At 45.1% G+C, this 21,031-nt stretch overlaps 1 protein-coding gene across 2 annotated transcripts in view; it reads right to left on the reverse strand.

Annotated features, from left to right (window-relative positions):
• The window catches only part of LOC120516800 (ethanolamine kinase 1-like), a 200,984-nt gene that overhangs the window by 35,289 nt on the left and 144,664 nt on the right, over positions 1–21,031 (reverse strand). For both annotated transcript variants that reach the window (XM_039738744.1, XM_039738754.1), the window contains exons 5-6: positions 13,263–13,346; positions 9,596–9,756 (exon numbers count right to left, since the gene is read on the reverse strand). In XM_039738744.1, coding sequence (XP_039594678.1) covers positions 9,596–9,756; positions 13,263–13,346 — 245 coding nt within the window. The remainder of the gene's footprint in view (positions 1–9,595; positions 9,757–13,262; positions 13,347–21,031) is intronic.

Here is a 21,031-nt window from a genome sequence, read left to right on the forward strand (position 1 = left end):
AAATAAGAAGTCTCTAGGCTGTAATTAGGGGAAGCGGATTCAACAATGAAGTCATAATAATGTCATTTAGGCACAGCTAACAAAGCATCGAGTCACATTAAGAGGTGCGATCACATCTTTGTGCCGAGCCGCTCTGGAAAGACGCTGCGCTGCTCAGTTCCGTCTGCTCAACAGCAACCTGTTGGCACCTATGAACAGCATGGCAGCCTTGGCAGCTCATGCCAAGGGGTGGGGGGGTGGCCCTGCTTGGCATGTGTTACTGTGTAATTGAACACCTGAGCGTAATAAAATGGCACGGCTCATAAAAGCCAGCGGGACACTGAGCGGCGACTAGGCGCTAGAAAAGGGGGGATTGGGGGGCCTGAAGAGAATTCAATCACAAAAAAAATAAAATATACGCAGCATAAAGACAGCGAGCCGGACACTCTGGCTTATATAGTGTGGGGGGGCCGCGATGACATCATGGGGTGAGCAATAAAGCCGACCCCTGCCCTCCTGTGGCCACACCCCTTTTTTCAGAGAGAGCACGAGTGAAGAAGTCGCACTCTCGGGGGCACGAGTCTAAAATGAATGAAATAAAGTAAGACGGCATGTCAGACCACCCAACGTAAAGGGGGCTCCACTTAACTGATTAGCCAGAGGGGAGAAGGCAGCGGGGGGTTACACCGTCTCATGAGTTCATTTCACTGGTGGTGGACAAACCTGGACTGGACGCCCCATCCATCCCTGAGCCCACTCAGTAAGTGAGAGGGTTTTATCACGTAAGACGCTATATATGATAACGAAGGCAGGCCGGCTTTTTATTACACACACGGAAAGGATAAGGGTGTGGGATGTAAGGCGCTATATATATATCATAAAGACTGAACGACAGCAGTCCAGCTTTACATTACACTTAGAGAATGTAATCTGTAATCAGCCTCAATGAGGGTCTTTGATGTAAGACGCTCTAAACGTAAAAACACTTCATCGATGACAGCGGGCTGACATTTCATTACACACAGAATGTATTCTGTAATACATCTTGTTGATGTAAGGCGCTATATATGATAAAACTTGAATGATGGCAGCCAAGCCCAGAAAGTCTGTAATATACCTTGATAAGAACATTTCATGTAAGGCGCTATATATAATAAAGCCTGAGTGACAGTAGACCAGCTTGTCATAACACACACAGAATGTAATTTGTAATCCACCTTGATGAGGGTCTTTGACATAAGACACTATAAACATAATAATGCTTGATCGATGACAGTGGGCCGACATTTCATTACACACAGAATGCATTCTGTAATATGTCTTGATGATGTAAGGCGCTATATATGATAACACTTGAATGATGGCAGCACAGCCCAGAAAGATATATATATATATATATATATATATATATCATTCAGGCTTTATGGCATATAGTGCCTTACATGAAATGTCCTCATCAACATATATTACAGACTTTCTGGGCTGGGCTGCCATCATTCAAGTGTTATCATATGAGCATATAGCGCCTTACATCCCAAAGCCTTTATCCTTTCTGTGTGTGTAATAAAAAGCTGGCCTGCTATCGCTATCCTTGATGAAAACATTTCATGTTAGGCGCTATATACCATAAAGCCTGAATGACTGCAGACTATCTTGTCAATACACACAGAGAATGCAATCTGTAATACGTCTTGATGATGTAAGGCACTATATATGATAAAACTTGAATGATGGCAGCCAAGCCCAGAAAGTCTGTAATATACCTTGATAAGAACATTTCATGTAAGGCGCTATATATAATAAAGCCTGAGTGACAGCAGGCTGACTTTTCATTACACACACACAAAAAATATTTTTTAATAAACCTGGGTGAGGGCATTCGCTGTGAAAGGCGCTATATGTTATATAGCTTGAATGACAGCAGGCCAGCTTTTCATTACACACACACACAATGTAATCTGTAATACGCCTTGTTGATGTAAGGCGCTATATATGATAACACTTGAATGATAGCAGCTCAGCCCAGAAAGTCTGTAATATGTGTTGATGAGGACATTTCATGTAAGGCGCTATATACCATAAAGCCTGAATGATTGCAGGCCAGCCTTTCATTACACACACACACACAATGTAATCTGTAATATGCCTTGTTGATGTAAGGCACTATATATGATAACACTTGAATAATGGAAGCCCAGACCAGAAAGATATATATGTATATATATATAGAGCGCCTTACATCCCACACCCTTTATCCTTTCTGTGTGTGTAATGAAAAGCTGGCCTGCCATTGTTATCCTTGATGAGAACATTTCATGTAAGGCGCTATATACCATAAGGCCTGAATAGCTGTAGGCCATCTTGTCAATACACACACAGAATGCAATCTGTAATATGCTTGGGTGAGGGTATGCACTGTATAAGGTGCTATATATGACAAAGCATGAAGATGGAGGGCGCACTTTTCATTAGATAGATAGATAGATAGATAAATAGATAGATAGATAGATAGATAGATAGATAGATAGATAGATAGATAGATAGATACTTTAAACACACAATGTAATCTTGTTGACATAAGGCGCTATATATGATAACACTTGAATGATAGCAGCCCAGCCCAGAAAGTCTGTAATATGTGTTGAAGAGGACATTTCATGTAAGGCGCTATATACCATAAAGCCTGAATGATAGCAGGCCAGCTTTTCATTACACACACACACAATGTAATCTGTAATACGCCTTGCTGATGTAAGGCGCTATATATAATAACACTTGAATGATGGAAGCCCAGACCAGAAAGTCTTCAATATACCTTGATGAGAATATTTAATGTAAGGCGCTATATACCATAAAGTCTTTCATTACACACACAGAATGCAATCTGTAATATGCTTGGGTGAGGGTATACACTGTGTAAGGCGCTATATATGACAAAGCATGAAGATGGTGGGCCCACTTTTCATTACACACACACAATGTCATCTTAATATGCCTTGATGAGGCTCTTTGACGTAAAACGCTATATACATAATAACACTTGACTGATGACAGCAGGCTGACCTTTCATTACACACACACACACAAAGTACTCTTTAACAAACCTTGGTGAGGGCATTCGCTGTGTAAGGCGCTATATGTAATACAGCTTGAATGACAGCAGCTCAGACCAGAAAGTCTTTAATATACCTTGATGAGAATCTTTCATGTAAGGCGCTATATATAATAAAGCCTGAATGACAGCAGGCCAGCTTGTCATTACACACTCAGAATGTAACCTGTTATATGCTTGGGTGAGGGTATGCCCTAGGTAAGGCGCTATATATGACAAAGCATGAAGATGGCTGGCCCGATTTTCACTACGCACTCAAAAAGTACTCTTTAATATGCCTTGGTGAGGGCATGCACTGGGTAAGGCGCTATATATAGTATAGCTTGAATGACAGGAGGCCATCTTTTCATTACACACACGATGTAATTTGTAAAACGCCTTGAAGATGTAAGGCACTATATATAATAACACTCAAGCGATGGCAGCCCAGCCCAGGAAGTCAGTAATATGTGTTGATAAAGACATTTCATGTAAGGCGCTATATACCATAAAGCCTGAATGACAGCAGGCCAGCTTTTCACTATGTTATAAAATGGTGGCACTGAATGTGCTGTCTGTGTCTGCCCAGAAAGTCCCAGACCCAGAAGAAGTGTTTGCACCCATGCCTTCCATTTATAAGGAGAGGCGGAGCTCGTCACAACACTAAGGTGCCCTGTAGGGGGCGTGGGTGCACGGAGGCCCATGAATAGAGAGCTGGGGCAGCCATCCCAGCAAGCCTCAAATATGTCCACGCATTTGGCTTCACGTAAACATCACAAATTTGAAGACGGGGACAAGTAAAGGTGTGTGACGGTGACACCTGATGTCACTCTGAACACACACAAGACCATACACAAGACAGGCAATGTCTTTCTCTATTAATTATAGTGACGTTCAGCACCCACTGGTTGGAGAGGTGGCACCAAATTCAGAAGTGGAGGGACGAGTCAAAGGTCGAGAGCAAATCTTGTGCTACGAGGGGCCTGGCCGTCATAGCCAGACTCGGCGATGTCCTCCTGGTTGTTGGATTCTTGTAACAGAAGAGTGCGGCCATCAAACTCGATATCCAGGAGACATATTCAGGATGGCTTCTAGGGGGGCAACTCTACAGTTCAGCTCATCCCCCTCATCTTGAGCCACTCGTCCCAAATGATTTTCTATTCAGTGCCATCGTGATGCCCCCATCTCTTTTAATTCTAGTGGCTGAGGGGCCTTTGCGGTCGGTCAAATCTCTCCTAGACTGTCACCTAGTGGCCCCAGGAGTCCCTGTAACTCCAATCTGCCACTAAATTTTACAGGAGTCCCCCACACACATCCAGACCCCTGAACATTACAATGGATAGCAGGGAGCCACACATAATATAAGGAGTCCCACCGCTGCCACCTGTTCACTGGGAGACATTTGTTTTATGAGGTGTAACCCGCCACCCAACTGGTAAGTCTCCACCATGCAAGGTGCTACATAAAGTCAAACCTGATTATTAGACTCAGGGTCCTTCCTCGCTCTATTTCAACAGTGGGCACCGCATCCCAACTGGTAACTTTCAAAAGTGAAAAAGCTCAACATGCAGGGTGCTATAAAAAGTCAAAACTGAATATTTGGCAATGGGGTCCCACCCTGTTGCATTTCAGCAGTGGGCATCACATTCACGACTTTTTTTCCAGCTGAGGTTAATTAAGCCTGGAAGGCACCATATGAAGTCAAAACTGATTATTATATTCAGGGTCCTTCCTCTCTCCATTTCAACAGTGGGCAGCACACTGGGCACCACTTTGCAACTGGCAACTTTCCACAGTGAAGGAGTCTGGTAAATGCAAGGCGCTATATAAAGTCAAAACTGATTACTAGGCCTGAGGTCCTTACTTGCTCTATTTTAACAGTAGGCAGCACGCTGGCAACTTTCCACAGTTGAAGGAGTTCGACATGTAAGGCGCTATATACAGTAAACTCAAAACTAACTCTTTGTCTCATTGCTGGCAAGGAGCCGCTCATTGGCTGTCACCCTGAGGGCTTGTGATTTGTATTGGGGGGCATTGCACTGGCACAGTGGTGAAGCAGGCTGCTGTGTAGTTCAATGACCTGAGTTCATGCCCTGCTGCTGCCATCCCAGGGAGGTCGACAGGTTGGGATGGCTGGGACAGGATCAGCTGCTGGCATTAGAGACCCCTGCTGGCAGTTAGGACTCTGATTGGCTGCTGGGAAATTCCCTGTAGCTTCACTCCAGACTGGCAGACCCTGGATGCACAGCCAGCCTCTCCATGGCACAGAGAGGCGCGAGACCCTTAGTGAATCCTCACAACTGATGAGACAAATATTATAGCGCCTTGCATGTCAGACTCCTTCACAGTTGGAAAGTGGTGCCCAGGGTGCTGCCCGCTGTCTCTTGTTAACACTTGGATGGCTCCGATTCCCTTACTGTTTAGACTCCATCTTGTCTGCTTGTAGCACTGGCGCTCGACCGGGTGCCCACAACCCCACAAAGTGTGCCAATGGCCAGTGGAGGGCGGAATTCTTTGAGATGTGGCACAAGATGGCGCCAACCCCCACTCGGCGGAGAGGCGCCGTGACTTGGATTAACGCGCCGTATGTGTCGGCGTTATCATTATCACAATCAAAGTGTGACTGGCACCAACAGATTGCCTGATAACGGAGAACGAGCGCCACGTCGGGAGACTTTTTCCGATTTGTTGTGCCTACGGAACCTCGAGGAATTTGTCTGAAGGCTCGAAAGACAGACGTGATAATAGGCAGGCAGAGCAAACAAAAGACATCAAACAACAACAAAGTGGATCCCCCGGCCCCCTTGATCTCGCCCAACTTTCCGGCACATTTACCTCGAAGCCGAGGCGCGCCAATCGCGTCTCTAATGTATGGAATTCATTATATGGCTGTGCGCAGAAATTATCACACCGCTCCTCGAACATCTGCAGCCTGTCATACATCATCCCATTCATTTCTAGTTAATTTAATCCTAATATCTGCTTACACGATCAGCCAGATGTTCAGATAGACTGTGAGTGCCATCCAAAGTTTGCTCGCAAGACTCGAGCACCGCGCTGAACTGGCGGCACAGACGACGCGGCAAAATGGCGTCCATCCACGGCAATAATGTGGAGCAGAGCATCCAACGGGTCAAACTTATCATCTTGTTACCGTCGTGGGCATTGATCGAGGTGCCACACCTCACCATCTTCACACTTCTTTCATTTCGATCCTAGGACTGCCTGAAAAAAATGTGAGGGGTGAAACTGGAGGACAGCGGGCACACACTTGAGGGGTACTCTAGGATTCTACCAGCGTATGATGGTGGGCACCAAAGTACACACACATGTTCAGGTGATAAAGCTTCACGCTGGCTATCTGACGTCCTCTGTAAATCCTCTACAATTCAAAGTGGCACACAGAGCACAAGGGCAAGCGGTCGACTGCTGGTACTGGTGGGTGCACACTGAGCTGGCAACCTGCAGTACAGCTTCTTAACCACTAGGGGGCACAAAGCATGGAAGAGAGGTGAGAAGATGTCTGGGGAAGGGCAGTCACCGGAAAGTAGATTAGAGGGTGGCATAGTGGTGGGCACTGCTGACCTACAATATCTGGACTCAGGTTCAGCTGCCATCAGGGTTGAAGGAGGGGGAGAGGATAAGACGAGATAAGATGAAACCAGGACAAGACAAAAAATAAGAAGACAAGACAAAAAAAGACAAAAGAAGAGAAGAGAAGAGAAGAAGGAGTGGTCCAGTGGTTCATGTGGTGGTCTTACAGCCCTTGGACCTCAATTTTACCAAAGAGGCGCCTCTCAGCCAGAACACCAATAAAGGTTCAGGTGGGTAAGACAGAATAAGACAAGACACAAGAGGACAAGATAAGGTAAGGCAGGGTGGCACAGTGATTAGTGCTGCTGTCTTAACAGCTCCTGGATCCAAAATCAACTGCTACTGGGGTTCAGGAACCAAATGTGAAAGATAAAACAACACAAGAAAAGAGGAGATGAGAGGAGGCGACACGAAGGAAAAGACAAGACAAGCTAAGATAAGAAAAGATAAGCTGAGCTAAACTAAGATACGATCAAAAAAGGCTGAGGTAAGATAAGACAGGATAAGGCAGGCACAGGCAAGGAGCGATAGGATGAGGCAGGATAAGATAAGATAAAATGGGATAAGATAAGATAAGATAAGATAAGACAAGATAAAATAAGACAAGATAAGATAATATAAAATAAGATAGGATAAGATAAGATAAGATAAGATAAGATAGGATAGGATAAGACAAGACAAGCTAAGATAAGACAAGATAAGATAATATAAAATAAGATAGGATAAGACAAGACAAGGTAAGATAAGATAGGATAGGATAGGATAGGATAGGATAGGATAAGATAGGATAGGATAGGATAAGACAAGACAAGACAAGATAAGGTAACATAAGATAAAATAGGATAAGATAAGATACGATAGGTAGAGCCAAGGTAGGATAAGATGCAGCTGAGACAAAATGAGACAAGGTGGGAAAACATGAGTTATCATAAACTGCAGCAAACATAAGAAATAAAATGAGGTGACATGAGACACAATAAAATAAGATGAAACAAGATGAGACGAGACAAGACAAGATGACATAACATTAGACAAAACTAGATGATAGAAGATAAGATAAGACAAGATAAGGTGGAATAAGATAAGTTGTGCCAAGGTAGGACAAGATGAAATGAGACAAGATGAGACAAGATGGGCAAAGGAGAGATGTCATGAGCTGTAAGATAAGATACGAATGGATGAGGGGTTCTGTTAGTGCTGTTGTCCTGCAGCTCTTGGACCCAAATTCTACCCTAGTGGCCCATCACAATTAGAACAGAAGTAAAGAAGGCAAACAAGATAAAGGAAGATAAGATAGGATGAGCCAAGGCAGGACAAGATGCAATTAAACAAGATGAGACAAGATGGGGAAATGTGAGATGCCATGAGCTGTGGTAAGACAAGATAAGGCAGAGTGGCACAGAGGTTAGTGCTGCTGCCTTTCAGATCCTGAATACAAATTTAACTGCCATCAGGCCCAGGAAGCAAACAGTAAGATAAGACAAGATAAGATTTTCTGTGTCGCAGTAGTTGGTGCTGCTGACCTACAACTCCAAGAGGCTCATCACGGTTACAGCAGAAGTAAACGTTCAGGCAGACAAGATAAGGTAAGAGAAGGCGGGGTGGGGTAAGATCAGACAAGATGAGATGAGATGAGAGGTGAAGAAGCAATTCATGAGCAGACAAAGATAAGAAACTGAGAGGAGATGAGACTTGAGTACCCAAGTTTAACTGCTGTTGGAGTTCATAAACACACAGAAAAAAATAAGATAAGATAACCCATGTGGCACATTGGTTGGCGCTATTGTCTTATAGGTCTTGGGCCCAAGTTCAACTGCTATCAGAGTTCTGTAACAGATGGATACAACTCTTAAAGACAAGACAAGATAAGATGAGATCAGATAAGGTATGGCAGGCCACACAGGGTCCCAGTGGTCAGCACTCCAGTCTTTTCACTCCTGAACCCGAGTTCAGCTGTTGTCAGGTTTCAGCAAACAGGTGGTCAGCCCAGTATAAGATAAGAAAGGCAGTAGGGTGGCAGAGGGGTTAGTTCAGCTGCCCCAGGGATTTAGTGTTTAAGTTCAAATCCCACGTTCTCCCCAATTCCTCAATCGCATATAGATTTCCAATTGTGAGTTCCAGGGGTTCTGAACTGACATCATGTTATGTCATCATATAACAATAGGCAGCCTGGTGACAGAGCGGTAGACACTGCTGCCTCACGGCCCCGGACATCTTGGTCCATATCCCAGTCCGGTCACTGTGTACACATTAACATGCACATGTATTATCCAAAGCGACCTCCAGCACCCCAATGGCTAACTAGTGGCTCAGTCATTTGAGGTCAGTGTTAGCCCATCTCAGTCACCAGCACAGGCCACACCCTCTCCATGCCAGCAAGGTCTGTGCCCTTACCTCCTCCCTTGCAGGTTCCATCCCACCCATTGCCTGTTACCAAGGTCCCCGCCCACCTCCAAGACTCACACCCACTACCTCCCTCTGAGGTCCACCCAGTTTATCACATCCTGTTCTGATCTCCGCCTACAAACTTCCTTCAAGGTCCCCGCCCACCCCTCATGTTCCCTCCCACCCCCTTCTTAACCAGGTTCCTGCTCTCAGGTCCCCACTCAATGCCTCCTACTTTGGCCCCCAGCCACCACCAGTTTCCAGGGTTCTTGAGACCCCCTCCCCCCAACATTCCCAATCGCTTCCTAAGGTGCCTGCCCACCATTTCTTTGGTTCTCACCCCCCAATGTTTCTCCAAGGTCCCTGCAAACTCCTAGAGTTCATTCCCTTTCCCTCCCACCCTCTTAGTCTAAAATCACCAACCCTCCTTATTTTAACAATGTCCTGGCAGTGATTAGTAAACTAAGGCCGTGGTGCCCATTTCACCCACTGCCCCCCTGGTTGCCCACACCTCAGCTGGCACACCCGGTAATCAAGTGAACTCACCAGGGCAAACTTGTTGACCTGCACGTAGAGCCTGTGCACCTCGGCCTCGGTGACCACGCCAGCCATGCCACGCCGCTCCTTGTAGGTCTCCAGGTAGGCGCCAAGCCAGTCGGTTTGCAGCTGCTGGCTCGGGTACAGGCGGTAATCGACATCAGTCACACCTGAAAGCAAGAGACATGCAAATGACATGGCGGCCGGGGCTGTTCCGACACTTCCCTCCTGGCAGCGTGCTTGGCGCACAACATTTATTTGAATTTCACCTCCTCTTTTGATAATTGCTACAATTACTGTTAAAGGCACGTGTAATCTGTTAATTAAAACAAAACCAACACGTGTTAAAGGAGGTGATAATGACTACCTCTGGCGCAGGTCTGGGAACAAAGAAGACGTTTGGAGCGGCTCTGCTGCCTTTTGTCATCGGGACGATGAGCGGGCGCCGCGGTGTTCGAAACAGAAGGACATGAAGACAAGCGAGGTGGCTGCATTGCACACATCTGAGCCCAGAGAGGGTGGTCATGTGCCACCACACTACTGCCGGTGCCCACACAGACTACACTTTCCATGATGCGAAAGAAAGACGTGGGCGCCAGACATATGCCTTGTGTCACAGGCACGAGGCCTTTAACCTGCCATCCCATCAGGAGAGCCTGTCATGCCGAGATGGCTGCAGACATGAAGGTGACTTTGAGAAAACCTGGAAGAAGACGAGAGCCAAGTGGCCAGCTGGCTCAAGGGGGGCACGTGCTCTGTCTGGCCTAATAATCCTCAACACTGGCAATGGTGGGGCAGCGACACAGAGAAATTAGGCTGAGCCTCAGTACCATCTCAGAGAGAGCGCCCCCAGGTGGTATAATGACAAGAAGAATGATGTGTCCTCTGAAACGACCATAAATAAGATGGCACTCTGTGGACGCCGGCTTAGATTGAAGAATGGGCGCAGGGGGGTGGTGGGCTCAATGTAACAGAACCCATCAGGGCACAAACATATCTGCCATCAGAAGAATAAGAGACAAGGAATGGATTAATATCGATGGGCATCTCAGAGTTGGCACACGGCTAGCAGGCGGTAACAGTGGCATGAGGCAAAGAAGAGACAGGACCACTGTGATAACTCAGTGGGCATGTGAGTGAAAGGCAGGTGAGATGACATGTGCCTGAGGCACTATATAATAGATAGACAGGTGGCTGAAAGGCACTATATATTAAATTAGTGAATACTCTATCTATCATATAGTGCCTTTTATCATATCTATCTATCTATCTATCTATCTATCTATCTATCTATCTATCTATCTATCTATCTATCTATCTATCTATCTATCAGTTATATAGTGCCTTTCATATCTATCCATATCTCTCTGTCTACCAAGCAGTACCTGATGTGGCCTTAACCCCCCTTTTCCTCCTCCTGAGTCCCACCACTGGCATAGAAGTTCCCTCCATTCCATGCCTTCTGCAGCTCTTAAAAGATGTTTCTAATTGGCACCCCACCAGTTCCCACCTTTATTGTGTGCATGTGAGTGGGTTTTGTGGTGCAGGGACATCTGGAACCTCCAGGGGGAGCTCTGAAGAGATGGCCCAGTAGTTTCAGGGTCTTACAAGCCCATCCACGGAGGAGTTTGGTCAAAGGCTCAACTGGCAGACAGGTGGCATGACCAGCATGCTAAGAGAGTTGGAGAGGTGGGCAAATGGTGAGTTAGCCCACCTTTATAGTCTGACACCAGACCTAGGAGGGTCTTATTTGTATCCTCCCTGTGATCATCCCTCTTTTAGTATTTATGTATTTGGTATTTTAGTATTATGTATTTGGATTCTTATTGTGGCTTTTGGTGGCACAGAGAGTGATGTCTACTGCCACATCAGACATGCTGACTCATTATGTGACTTTATAAGGAGAAGAGAGCAAATCAGACAGAGCAGACTGGCTCTTGGCTCCATGGTCAGGAGAGGTAACAAGGACTGTTAGCTGGCAGTGCCCACACCTGTCTTCCATCTTTACCAGCCATCCTTGCAATGAAGAAGTAACGCAAGGAAGGCACACAACAGTGCCCCCTTTTGGACACAAATGTTCTATTATTGAGTATCATGGTGGCACAGTAGTTTGTGTCACTTCTCCACAACTCTAGAGACATAGCCCACTTATGTGGAACTTGCATGTTCTCTCTGTGCCTTGGTGGGCTTCCTTCACATCATTAGAGATTCCCATTGGTCACCATAAATGACATCAAGATCTATAAATCTATAAAGAAAATCTGGATGAGCAACCTGGGAAATGAAATAATGCAGGCTGCAGAATAGAGTGTCCAATGCCAGCGTGTGGCACAGCTGCTTGGCAAGCCTGTCAGCCATAATGTGCCCATAGAGCACGGTGCCATGCTAATCAGAGCTGTTGGGCCACTTGTAATGATGCATCACCTGTAGTTCTGTTTTTGCAGGGCATCATTGCAGCCCTCTATTGGTTAAGGAGTCAGTGGGCCTACTTGGGGCAGCATCAGTGCAAAAGGCATTATATACAATGAGATGTGTACTGCATGACATGACAGGGTGGTTCTGCCCAACCATATATGAACCTTGGTTCCACTCCTGGCTGGGATGCCCCCGTGTGGGCACTCTGTTCACACTTTGTCTCCCACAGTCCACCAGTGATGGAATGGTTGCCCCATGCAGGATTACTGACAGGCTATAACTCCTGGAGGATGAATCGGCATGGGCAAGTTAGTGCCAGTCTGTGCCAAATTTAATTCCATGTGTCCATTTTGTGATCAAAATGAGCAACCAGGCTGGGAGGAGGCCAGCTCTTCATCAGGTAGCACAGGGATGGCAGGCCAGTCATCAGTCTGGGAGACAGTGACAGGGTGTGGTCATGGACACAGCTTGTCTTCGGTTTTTTATTCCCCTTCTCTGGACCAATGTTGACCCCTAAGGTGCCCAATTTGTGCCCACTTTAGGTTCTGTAGGTCCCTGCTATGAACAGGAAGTGGTGGTCTTCTCTGTGCTATGTCAATATGGTGTGCCAGTTCACCATTACACCCATAGCTGGTCTCTGGTCATTTATGGATGTCTGTGAGTTTAGTGCCAGTGTGATTCTGGGTGACCCTTCTGTCACACCCAAACTCCAATAATGACTAAGAGGACATTGTGAGGACCTGGCTGGACAAGTCCAGCCTCCCTCTGGCACCAGTGCCCACAGTAGCTGACAGGAGTGTATCAAGGTAGCACATGTTTACTCCCACAGTCTAATCCACTCATTGGGCATGCAGCTTACTGTGCCACCCAGTGCTGCAGCACAGCCTATGACACGAATGTCAGCACCGCCCACTGTGGTTAGCGTCTGCATCAAATAAACCGCAGGGGCACAGCGTGCTGAAAGTCGAGATAATCGCTTGCAGACCTTGTGGGCGCCGCAGACCAAACTCAATCAAGCTCACTGTGGAGGGGCTTCCTGGCCAAACAGCCACTGTGGGTGTACAAAGGCTCGGGGCCCCCAGTGCCCGCCGCTGCCGCCACCGCCACCGCACTCTCCTGTCATTTTCATCTCCCTCTGTAAAAACTGTCATTGTGTCAGGAAATGAAGGGCACACGTCTGACTCACTTCCTCAGACTGGTGGTCCGGATGGGCCCCTTGGACCCTCGCCACATTGCTGTGTCCCCCGGGCACACAACTCACCTGCAAACTCGTTGAAGTGATTCCCGATGTCATACGCTTGGTAGTTCCAGTCAGCATACTCGTAGTCGATAAAACGGACGTAGCCTGAGGAGAGAAAACAAAGGGGGTTACATCAAAGGGTGGGCACGTAGGTGACAAGTGATAACACAGTCTTATGGGATGCTGTGATAACCTTGTGCTGGCACACATCATCAGTGCCTGGACCCACCTGCTCAAGCAGTTCCCAGACTGTTTCTAGACAGATTTATAGCGCCTCACAATGAGCCAGTCTAAGGCACTATATTAGACAGAATAACTTGAAAACATATCTGACAACGTGCATCAACTATGGGCCATTATGGCAACCTCATTTATGTGGCATCCAAGAGGTAGTGAAGTGAAAACGGGTCACAGGGGATTCTCAAAGTGCCAGGAGACCACCCTGACCCTATTGTGGGCAAGTCAGGCCTGACCGTCTGACCAAACAGTGGTAAAGCACACTGGCACTGGTCACTCTGGTCTGCATAAGCTGGCACAACCTCTCATTGTATATAGTGCCATTCACGTGGGTGATGTCCCACTCAATTCCTGCCTTGACTCCTTAACCACTGGAAGGGTGGCATGAAGCCCACCACCATCCGTGGGCTTGCCTGATGACTCATTACGAGTGGCCCAAAAGACCTGACAAATGTGGCATCGTGCTCAGTGGGCACATTGGGCATGGCAGTCTGGCCAAGCAGCTGTGCCACAAACTGGCACTCCATTCTGTGTCTGCTGGCTCTGCCACTCACCAGGCTGCAGTTTCTTTATAAATTTATAGCGCCTCACATGCACTTTCCCTCCGGTGTTTTAGTTTTGTTCCTCCTCGTGGCCTGTTGAGGGCGCTATATAAGAACAAGAAGCGCATAGCACATCTGATAAAAGGCAGCCTTTGCTAAACATGGCACTGGGGGTCAGCGTGGCCTTCTTGGTTATTTATTGTCCCAGAGGAGGTTACCCCGAGGGCACATGACTTAGGAGATCACACTGGTGGGCACCCTGTTGTGGAAACCCCCCCCAAAAGGCTTCAACTCACTTTGTTACAGAAGTGCTTTATGAGTCCACCTTGAGCCACCTCTCCAAATGAAAATAGCTGGGAGACCCAGTAGGGGGTGACACTCAGAACTTAACAAACTGTCTGGTTGAAAATTGGTGCCAGCCACGGGGTAACAGTGCCAGCAGGTCAAAGCAGGTTCATTCAGGGTTACCAATGTGTACCAAGTGTGCCTTAACTGTGACTTTTCAGGCCACTCATCTTTTATAGCACCTGATGTATTCGTTTGCTTTTCAATTCTGTGAACTCACTGAACTCAATGACGTCACCACCCTGCCACAGTCTAAGGCGCTATATAAGAACTAATGAGAAAACAATGACACGGAAGGTGTACTTGACAATGAGCAGCACTGCCCTGCATGCCACTGTATGCCAACATGTGGTGCCCCAGAGCCATAGCCCTGAGTTTGCCTGGTGGCACCTTGTCGTGAAACTCCAAGTGACTTTGTGCCACTGTGCCACCATGTTATGTAATGACATAATATTTCAATTCTTGACCGACACACCTCATTGGTCAAATGCCTCATCAGTCCCTATATGCCGCTCTCTTCAAAGTGGCAGAACCAGTAGGGGGCGACAGTCACTATCTCCACACACACACCAAAGTGGAATGGACCACCATGACGGAAACATGGAGCCCAACCACAAGGTTGTCATTTTGGGTTGTCAATGTGCATCTCCTCGGATGCGGAGGAAACCCACTGAGGACCAGGGAGGGCATGCAGGTGCCATGTAAGTGGGCTGGAGGTGTGGAATTGTGATGACACTAACTAGAGTGCCACCGTGCTACGCAGTGATGTGACATCTCAATGCTTGAACCCGGACTTCTTTGATCAAAGGCTTCATCAGCCTGTTGGTCCCCCTGCTTCAAGTTTGCTCAAACAGTAGGGGGCGACAGTCAGTAAAACCACAAGAATCTGCAGTGGACAAGCCATCTGACCGAAAAGTGGAGACCAGCCGTGGGTACGAGTGGCACCCGATCACCAGGCTCATTTAGGGTCACTTTGCAGGCTGCTCCTCCTGGGTGACTTTACTGGTTTATAGCACCTGACATCCTCAAAATTATTCAGGAGTTTAAGTTCTGTGAACTCCTTAAAGTCAATCAAGACACCAGTCTAGGGCGCTATATAAGAACGAGGGGCTGAACAAAGAAACAGAAAGCATGGCTGTCTGCTTAATGTGATGCCCAGGGTGGCATCTTGTTGGTGACCTCGATGTCACTTTCTGCCATACCCCGCCTCTTATCAATAAAAATGTCTCATTAGTCCACCAAGTCCAAAAAGGTATCTGTGGCCTACCCAGTAGGTGGTGACAGACGCTAAATCCACGCACACACACTACAAGGAGGGGACCACCATGGTGGAAAAGTGTAGCCCAACCACAGAAACACAGCCACTCGGCCATGTGCACATCTCTCTGGATTAGGAGGAAACCCACTGAGACCCTGGGAGGACATGCAGGTGCCATATAAGTGGTCTGGGACAGTGACTATTAACTACTGAGCCACCGTGCTCCTCCGCGCTACAACATTTCAGTACTTTGCTCCAGACGTCATCGGTCAAATACTTCACCAGACCACCAAGTCCCACCTCTTTAGTGCAACACAAACAAGGAGACCATGGGGCCACTAGGGGGCAGTGCCCCCTGTTCACGGGCTGGAAGTCCAACTAAAGCAACAAGGCAGAGATGCCAGTGAAGAAGAAAGGGGGCTGCAGTCTGGAGTGAAGCATGTAATGCTCTAGTAGGACACCAGAGGGCAGGGCGCCCAGCGGGTGACAAAGTCAGTCCAGGACGGTCTGGCGAGGGGCTCAAAGGAAGTTGGGAGCGACTGGCTATTAGATGAGGAGGCCGGGGTCTTGGGCGAGTTCAAGAAGTGACCAGCAGCCTCCTGTTGGGGGCAGCAGAGAGTCGTCTCTTTGAGCCTCTGGAGCTCAGCGGGGGACAAATGGAGGCGAGTGCCCCTCGTCCATCACGAGTCCATCTGACACCTGGTCATTCAACTGTGTCCCAGTCCGGGCCACACACTGTATTCTGTAGTACTTACTGGTGAGCAGACCACTTTACGCTCTGTTCTGTCATTTTTATGTTCGATTTCATTACATTGTTATATTATATTATAATTTAGCATTCCATCTCATTGTGTTCTGTTGTGTGCTGTCCTATTGTGTTACATTATGGAACATTAAATGACAGTACAGTATCTTCCACTCCATTAAATTACAATGCATTTTATTGTTTAAGTTACATTGTGCTACTTTATACTGAATTATGTTTGTTATTTTATGATGCATTCTGTTCATATTAAACATTATGTGCTATTCCATTATGTTATGTTGTATTATATGATAATTTAACGATTATGTTACATTGTGTTCAAGGCTGTTTAATTGTTAATTTATGTTATATTCCATTCTGCTATATTATATTACCTTATATTATACTGTGTTGGATTCTATGATGTGATGTTACATTCTGTGTTATTACTTTAGATTATTATGCTTTCTATTCTATTATGTAACTTATTTTAAATGTTTTGATATTCCATCCACGGTTTCGCCGTGTTCTTTTCTATTATATTACGTTATGTTTTATTCTGTTCTGTTCACTTCTTGTGTTATCCACCTTCCTAACCTGCTTGTCCAGGGCAGGTGGAGCCAAACCCAGCAAACTCGGGTGCAAGGCTGGAAGATCACCTGGAGGGGGCGCCAGGCCATCGCACTTAGGGTCTCTCCGACTCTATGATGTGTTATTACCAGACAACCCGCGGGGGGGCCAGGTGGCAATCAAGGCAGGAACACCACCCGGACAGGATGCCCGCCCGCCCATTTTCTATTCCACTCTACCCGATTCCAATCAACTCCATTATGTTATAACATACAGCTTACTCCGTGGGGTTCAATCGATTCGATTATGTCTCATTATCTTAAATTCCATTTTATTCTGTGTTATTCTCTTCTCTTCCATTAAATTCTATTATGCTCTGTTCTGTTATATTACAGTGTGTCACATCCCATTCTGTTCTATTCATTATTAGCTGATTACCCAGTGGCTTCTCTCACTGAGTGCAAGTGAAAAAAATTAAATGTAGTATATAAATTATTAAACAGTAAAACATTAACATGTAAGAAGTAAAGATACATTAAGCAGGACTGGAGTACACTTTAAAGGCGCTATAACACAACAGGTAAGTAGCACTGACAGCACCTTAAATGTACAGTGGTGTGAAAAACTATTTGCCCCCTTCCTGATTTCTTATTCTTTTGCATGTTTGTCACACAAAATGTTTCTGATCATCAAACACATTTAACCATTAGTCAAATATAACACAAGTAAACACAAAATGCAGTTTTTAAATGATGTTTTTTACTATTTAGGGAGAAAAAAATCCAAACCTACATGGCCCTGTGTGAAAAAGTAATTGCCCCCTTGTTAAAAAATCACCTACCTGTGGTGTATCACACCCGAGTTCAATTTCCTGATTACTGCCACACCTGTTTCAATCAAGACATCACTTCAATAGGAGCTGCCTGACACAGAGAAGTAGACCAAAAGCACCTCAAAAGCTAGACATCATGCCAAGATCCAAAGAAATTCAGGAACAAATGAGAACAGAAGTAATTGAGATCTATCAGTCTGGTAAAGGTTATAAAGCCATTTCTAAAGCTTTGGGACTCCAGTGAACCACAGTGAGAGCCATTATCCACAAATGGCAAAAACATGGAACAGTGGTGAACCTTCCCAGGAGTGGCCGGCCGACCAAAATTACCCCAAGAGCGCAGAGATGACTCATCCGAGAGGTCACAAAAGACCCCAGGACAACGTCTAAAGAACTGCAGGCCTCACTTGCCTCAATTAAGGTCAGTGTTCACGACTCCACCATAAGAAAGAGACTGGGCAAAAACGGCCTGCATGGCTGATTTCCAAGACGCAAACCACTGTTAATCAAAAGAACATTAGGGCTCGTCTCAATTTTGCTAAGAAACATCTCAATGATTGCCAAGACTTTTGGGAAAATACCTTGTGGACTGATGAGACAAAAGTTGAACTTTTGGAAGGCAAATGTCCCGTTACATCTGGCGTAAAAGGAACACAGCGTTTCAGAAAAAGAACATCATACCAACAGTAAAATATGGTGGTGGTAGTGTGATGGTCTGGGGTTGTTTTGCTGCTTCAGGACCTGGAAGGCTTGCTGTGATAGATGGAACCATGAATTCTACTGTCTACCAAAAATCCTGAAGGAGAATGTCCGGCCATCTGTTCGTCAACTCAAGCTGAAGCGATCTTGGGTGCTGCAACAGGACAATGACCCAAAACACACCAGCAAATCCACCTCTGAATTGCTGAAGAAAAACAAAATGAAGACTTTGGAGTGGCCTAGTCAAAGTCCTGACCTGAATCCAATTGAGATGCTATGACCTGCATGACCTTAAAAAGGCGCTTCATGCTAGAAAACCCTCAAATAAAGCTGAATTACAACAATTCTGCAAAGATGAGTGGGCCAAAATTCCTCCAGATGGCTGTAAAAGACTCATTGCAAGTTATCGCAAACGCTTGATTGCAGTTATTGCTGCTAAGGGTGGCCCAACCAGTTATTAGGTTCAGGGGGCAATTACTTTTTCACACAGGGCCATGTAGGTTTGGATTTTTTTCTCCCTAAATAATAAAACCATCATTTAAAAACTGCATTTTGTGTTTACTTGTGTTATATTTGACTAATGGTTAAATGTGTTTGATGATCAGAAACATTTTGTGTGACAAACATGCAAAAGAATAAGAAATCAGCAAGGGGGCAAATAGTTTTTCACACCACTGTATTTGGATCGTCTCTCGGTAGCAGATCCCTTGTGAAAGGCGCCACACGACCGCTGTGGTATAGAAATTACATTTTCTATGCGATCCTGCAAATTTCTGCCTGGCAACCTTGCATTACATGCCTGTGATTTAAGAGAAAAATTATTCTGAGAAATGTGGACGCTGCTGTTCTGTGCTTAACGGGCAGAAGGTCCAAACAATTCCCAAGTCCAATACTTCACATGAAGTTTCTTAGATGTAAACCCTCCATCTTCTTAAAGGACTTCATCACAAAAACAACCTTGGATGTTGTGGAGTTTTAGTGATTCAAAATCACTTTAAGGGACAGTAAGTAGCCGTGAAGCGCAATTTACCAAGAGAGTCACGCTTTGATGGCGCTGATCACACTCATTCGTAAAGATTTCCACTGTCCAAGGAGCCGACGGGGCACTTGAGGTGTCACAAACACTGCGAGAAGAGAGGACGTCGCCTGAAACTGCAAAGCTCTCGACCCCGTGGAGCAGCTCGACATTCCGTACCTCCGAGCGTCCACTTTGTTGTCACGACCCCTTGCCGCTGAAGGTGGTCTCGTCTTCACATTTGTCTACAGTTCGGCGCAGTTAAAAAGTAGAAAGACGCAAAGCTGTTTTCTTCATCTCTTCTACTATCAAGTACTGCCAATTAAAAAAAAGTTACAAAGTGGCAGTTTCCGCGACAGTCACGTGGACGAATAAATAAAACTTCTCAGTCAGAACGCGTCTGGCGGCAGTCGGCTCAGCACTGGAGTCCAGAGAGGTGGGCTGGGAAAGGGCGACGCGGGGCGCACTTCTATGGGGTAGATCAGCGTGTTTGTGTTTACTTGTTTTCAATATCAGTGAAGTAACTGGCACACAAATACTAACAATTCATAAAGATGATATAAAAATGGCGTCCACAAACGAATTGATTAGCTCCTGTATTATAATATGTTCTGTGGTCATATGTAGTTTCTGTTTCAAATGTGAAAATAATTTTATATATATAGATTATGTTATATTTGATTATGTTCTATTATGTGTATCTATTTTCTTCTATTCCGTTCTCTTCTATTATATTATGCACTGTTGTATTATATTATATTATATTATATTATGTCCTGTCCTATATTCTATTCTATTATGTCCTATCCTCTATTCTATTCTATTATGTCCTCTATTTTATTTTATTCTATTCTATTCTATTCTATTATGTCTATTCTATTCTATTATGTCCTCTATTCTATTCTATTTTATTCTATTCTATTATGTCCTCTATTCTATTTTATTCTATTCTATACTATTATGTCCTCTATTCTATTCTATTTTATTCTATTCTATTATGTCCTCTATTCTATTTTATTTTATTCTATTCTATTCTATACTATTATGTCCTCTATTCTATTCTATTCTATTCTATACTATTATGTCCTCTATTCTATTCTATTCTATTCTATACTATTATGTCCTCTATTCTATTCTATTCTATTCTATTCTATTCTATTATGTCCTCTATTCTATTCTATTCTATTCTATTATGTCCTCTATTCTATTATATTTTATTCTATTCTATTCTATTCTATTATGTCCTCTATTCTATTATATTTTATTCTATTCTATTCTATTCTATTATGTCCTCTATTCTATTCTATTCTATTTTATTCTATTCTATTCTATTCTATTATGTCCTCTATTCTATTCTATTCTATTCTGTTCTATTCAATTATGTCTTATCCTCTATTTTATTCTATTCTACTATGTCCTGTTGTATTATATTCTACTAGCAATATACCCTCGCTTCGCAGCGCCGAAGTACTGCCTTAAAATTTTTATTAAGAAGAAAAGTAAACCTTTTTAAACTGAGTGAAAATATCCCAATAATAATTTGTTAA

Source organism: Polypterus senegalus, chromosome 1, assembly GCF_016835505.1.
Source record: "Polypterus senegalus isolate Bchr_013 chromosome 1, ASM1683550v1, whole genome shotgun sequence".
Lineage (NCBI taxonomy): Eukaryota > Metazoa > Chordata > Cladistia > Polypteriformes > Polypteridae > Polypterus > Polypterus senegalus.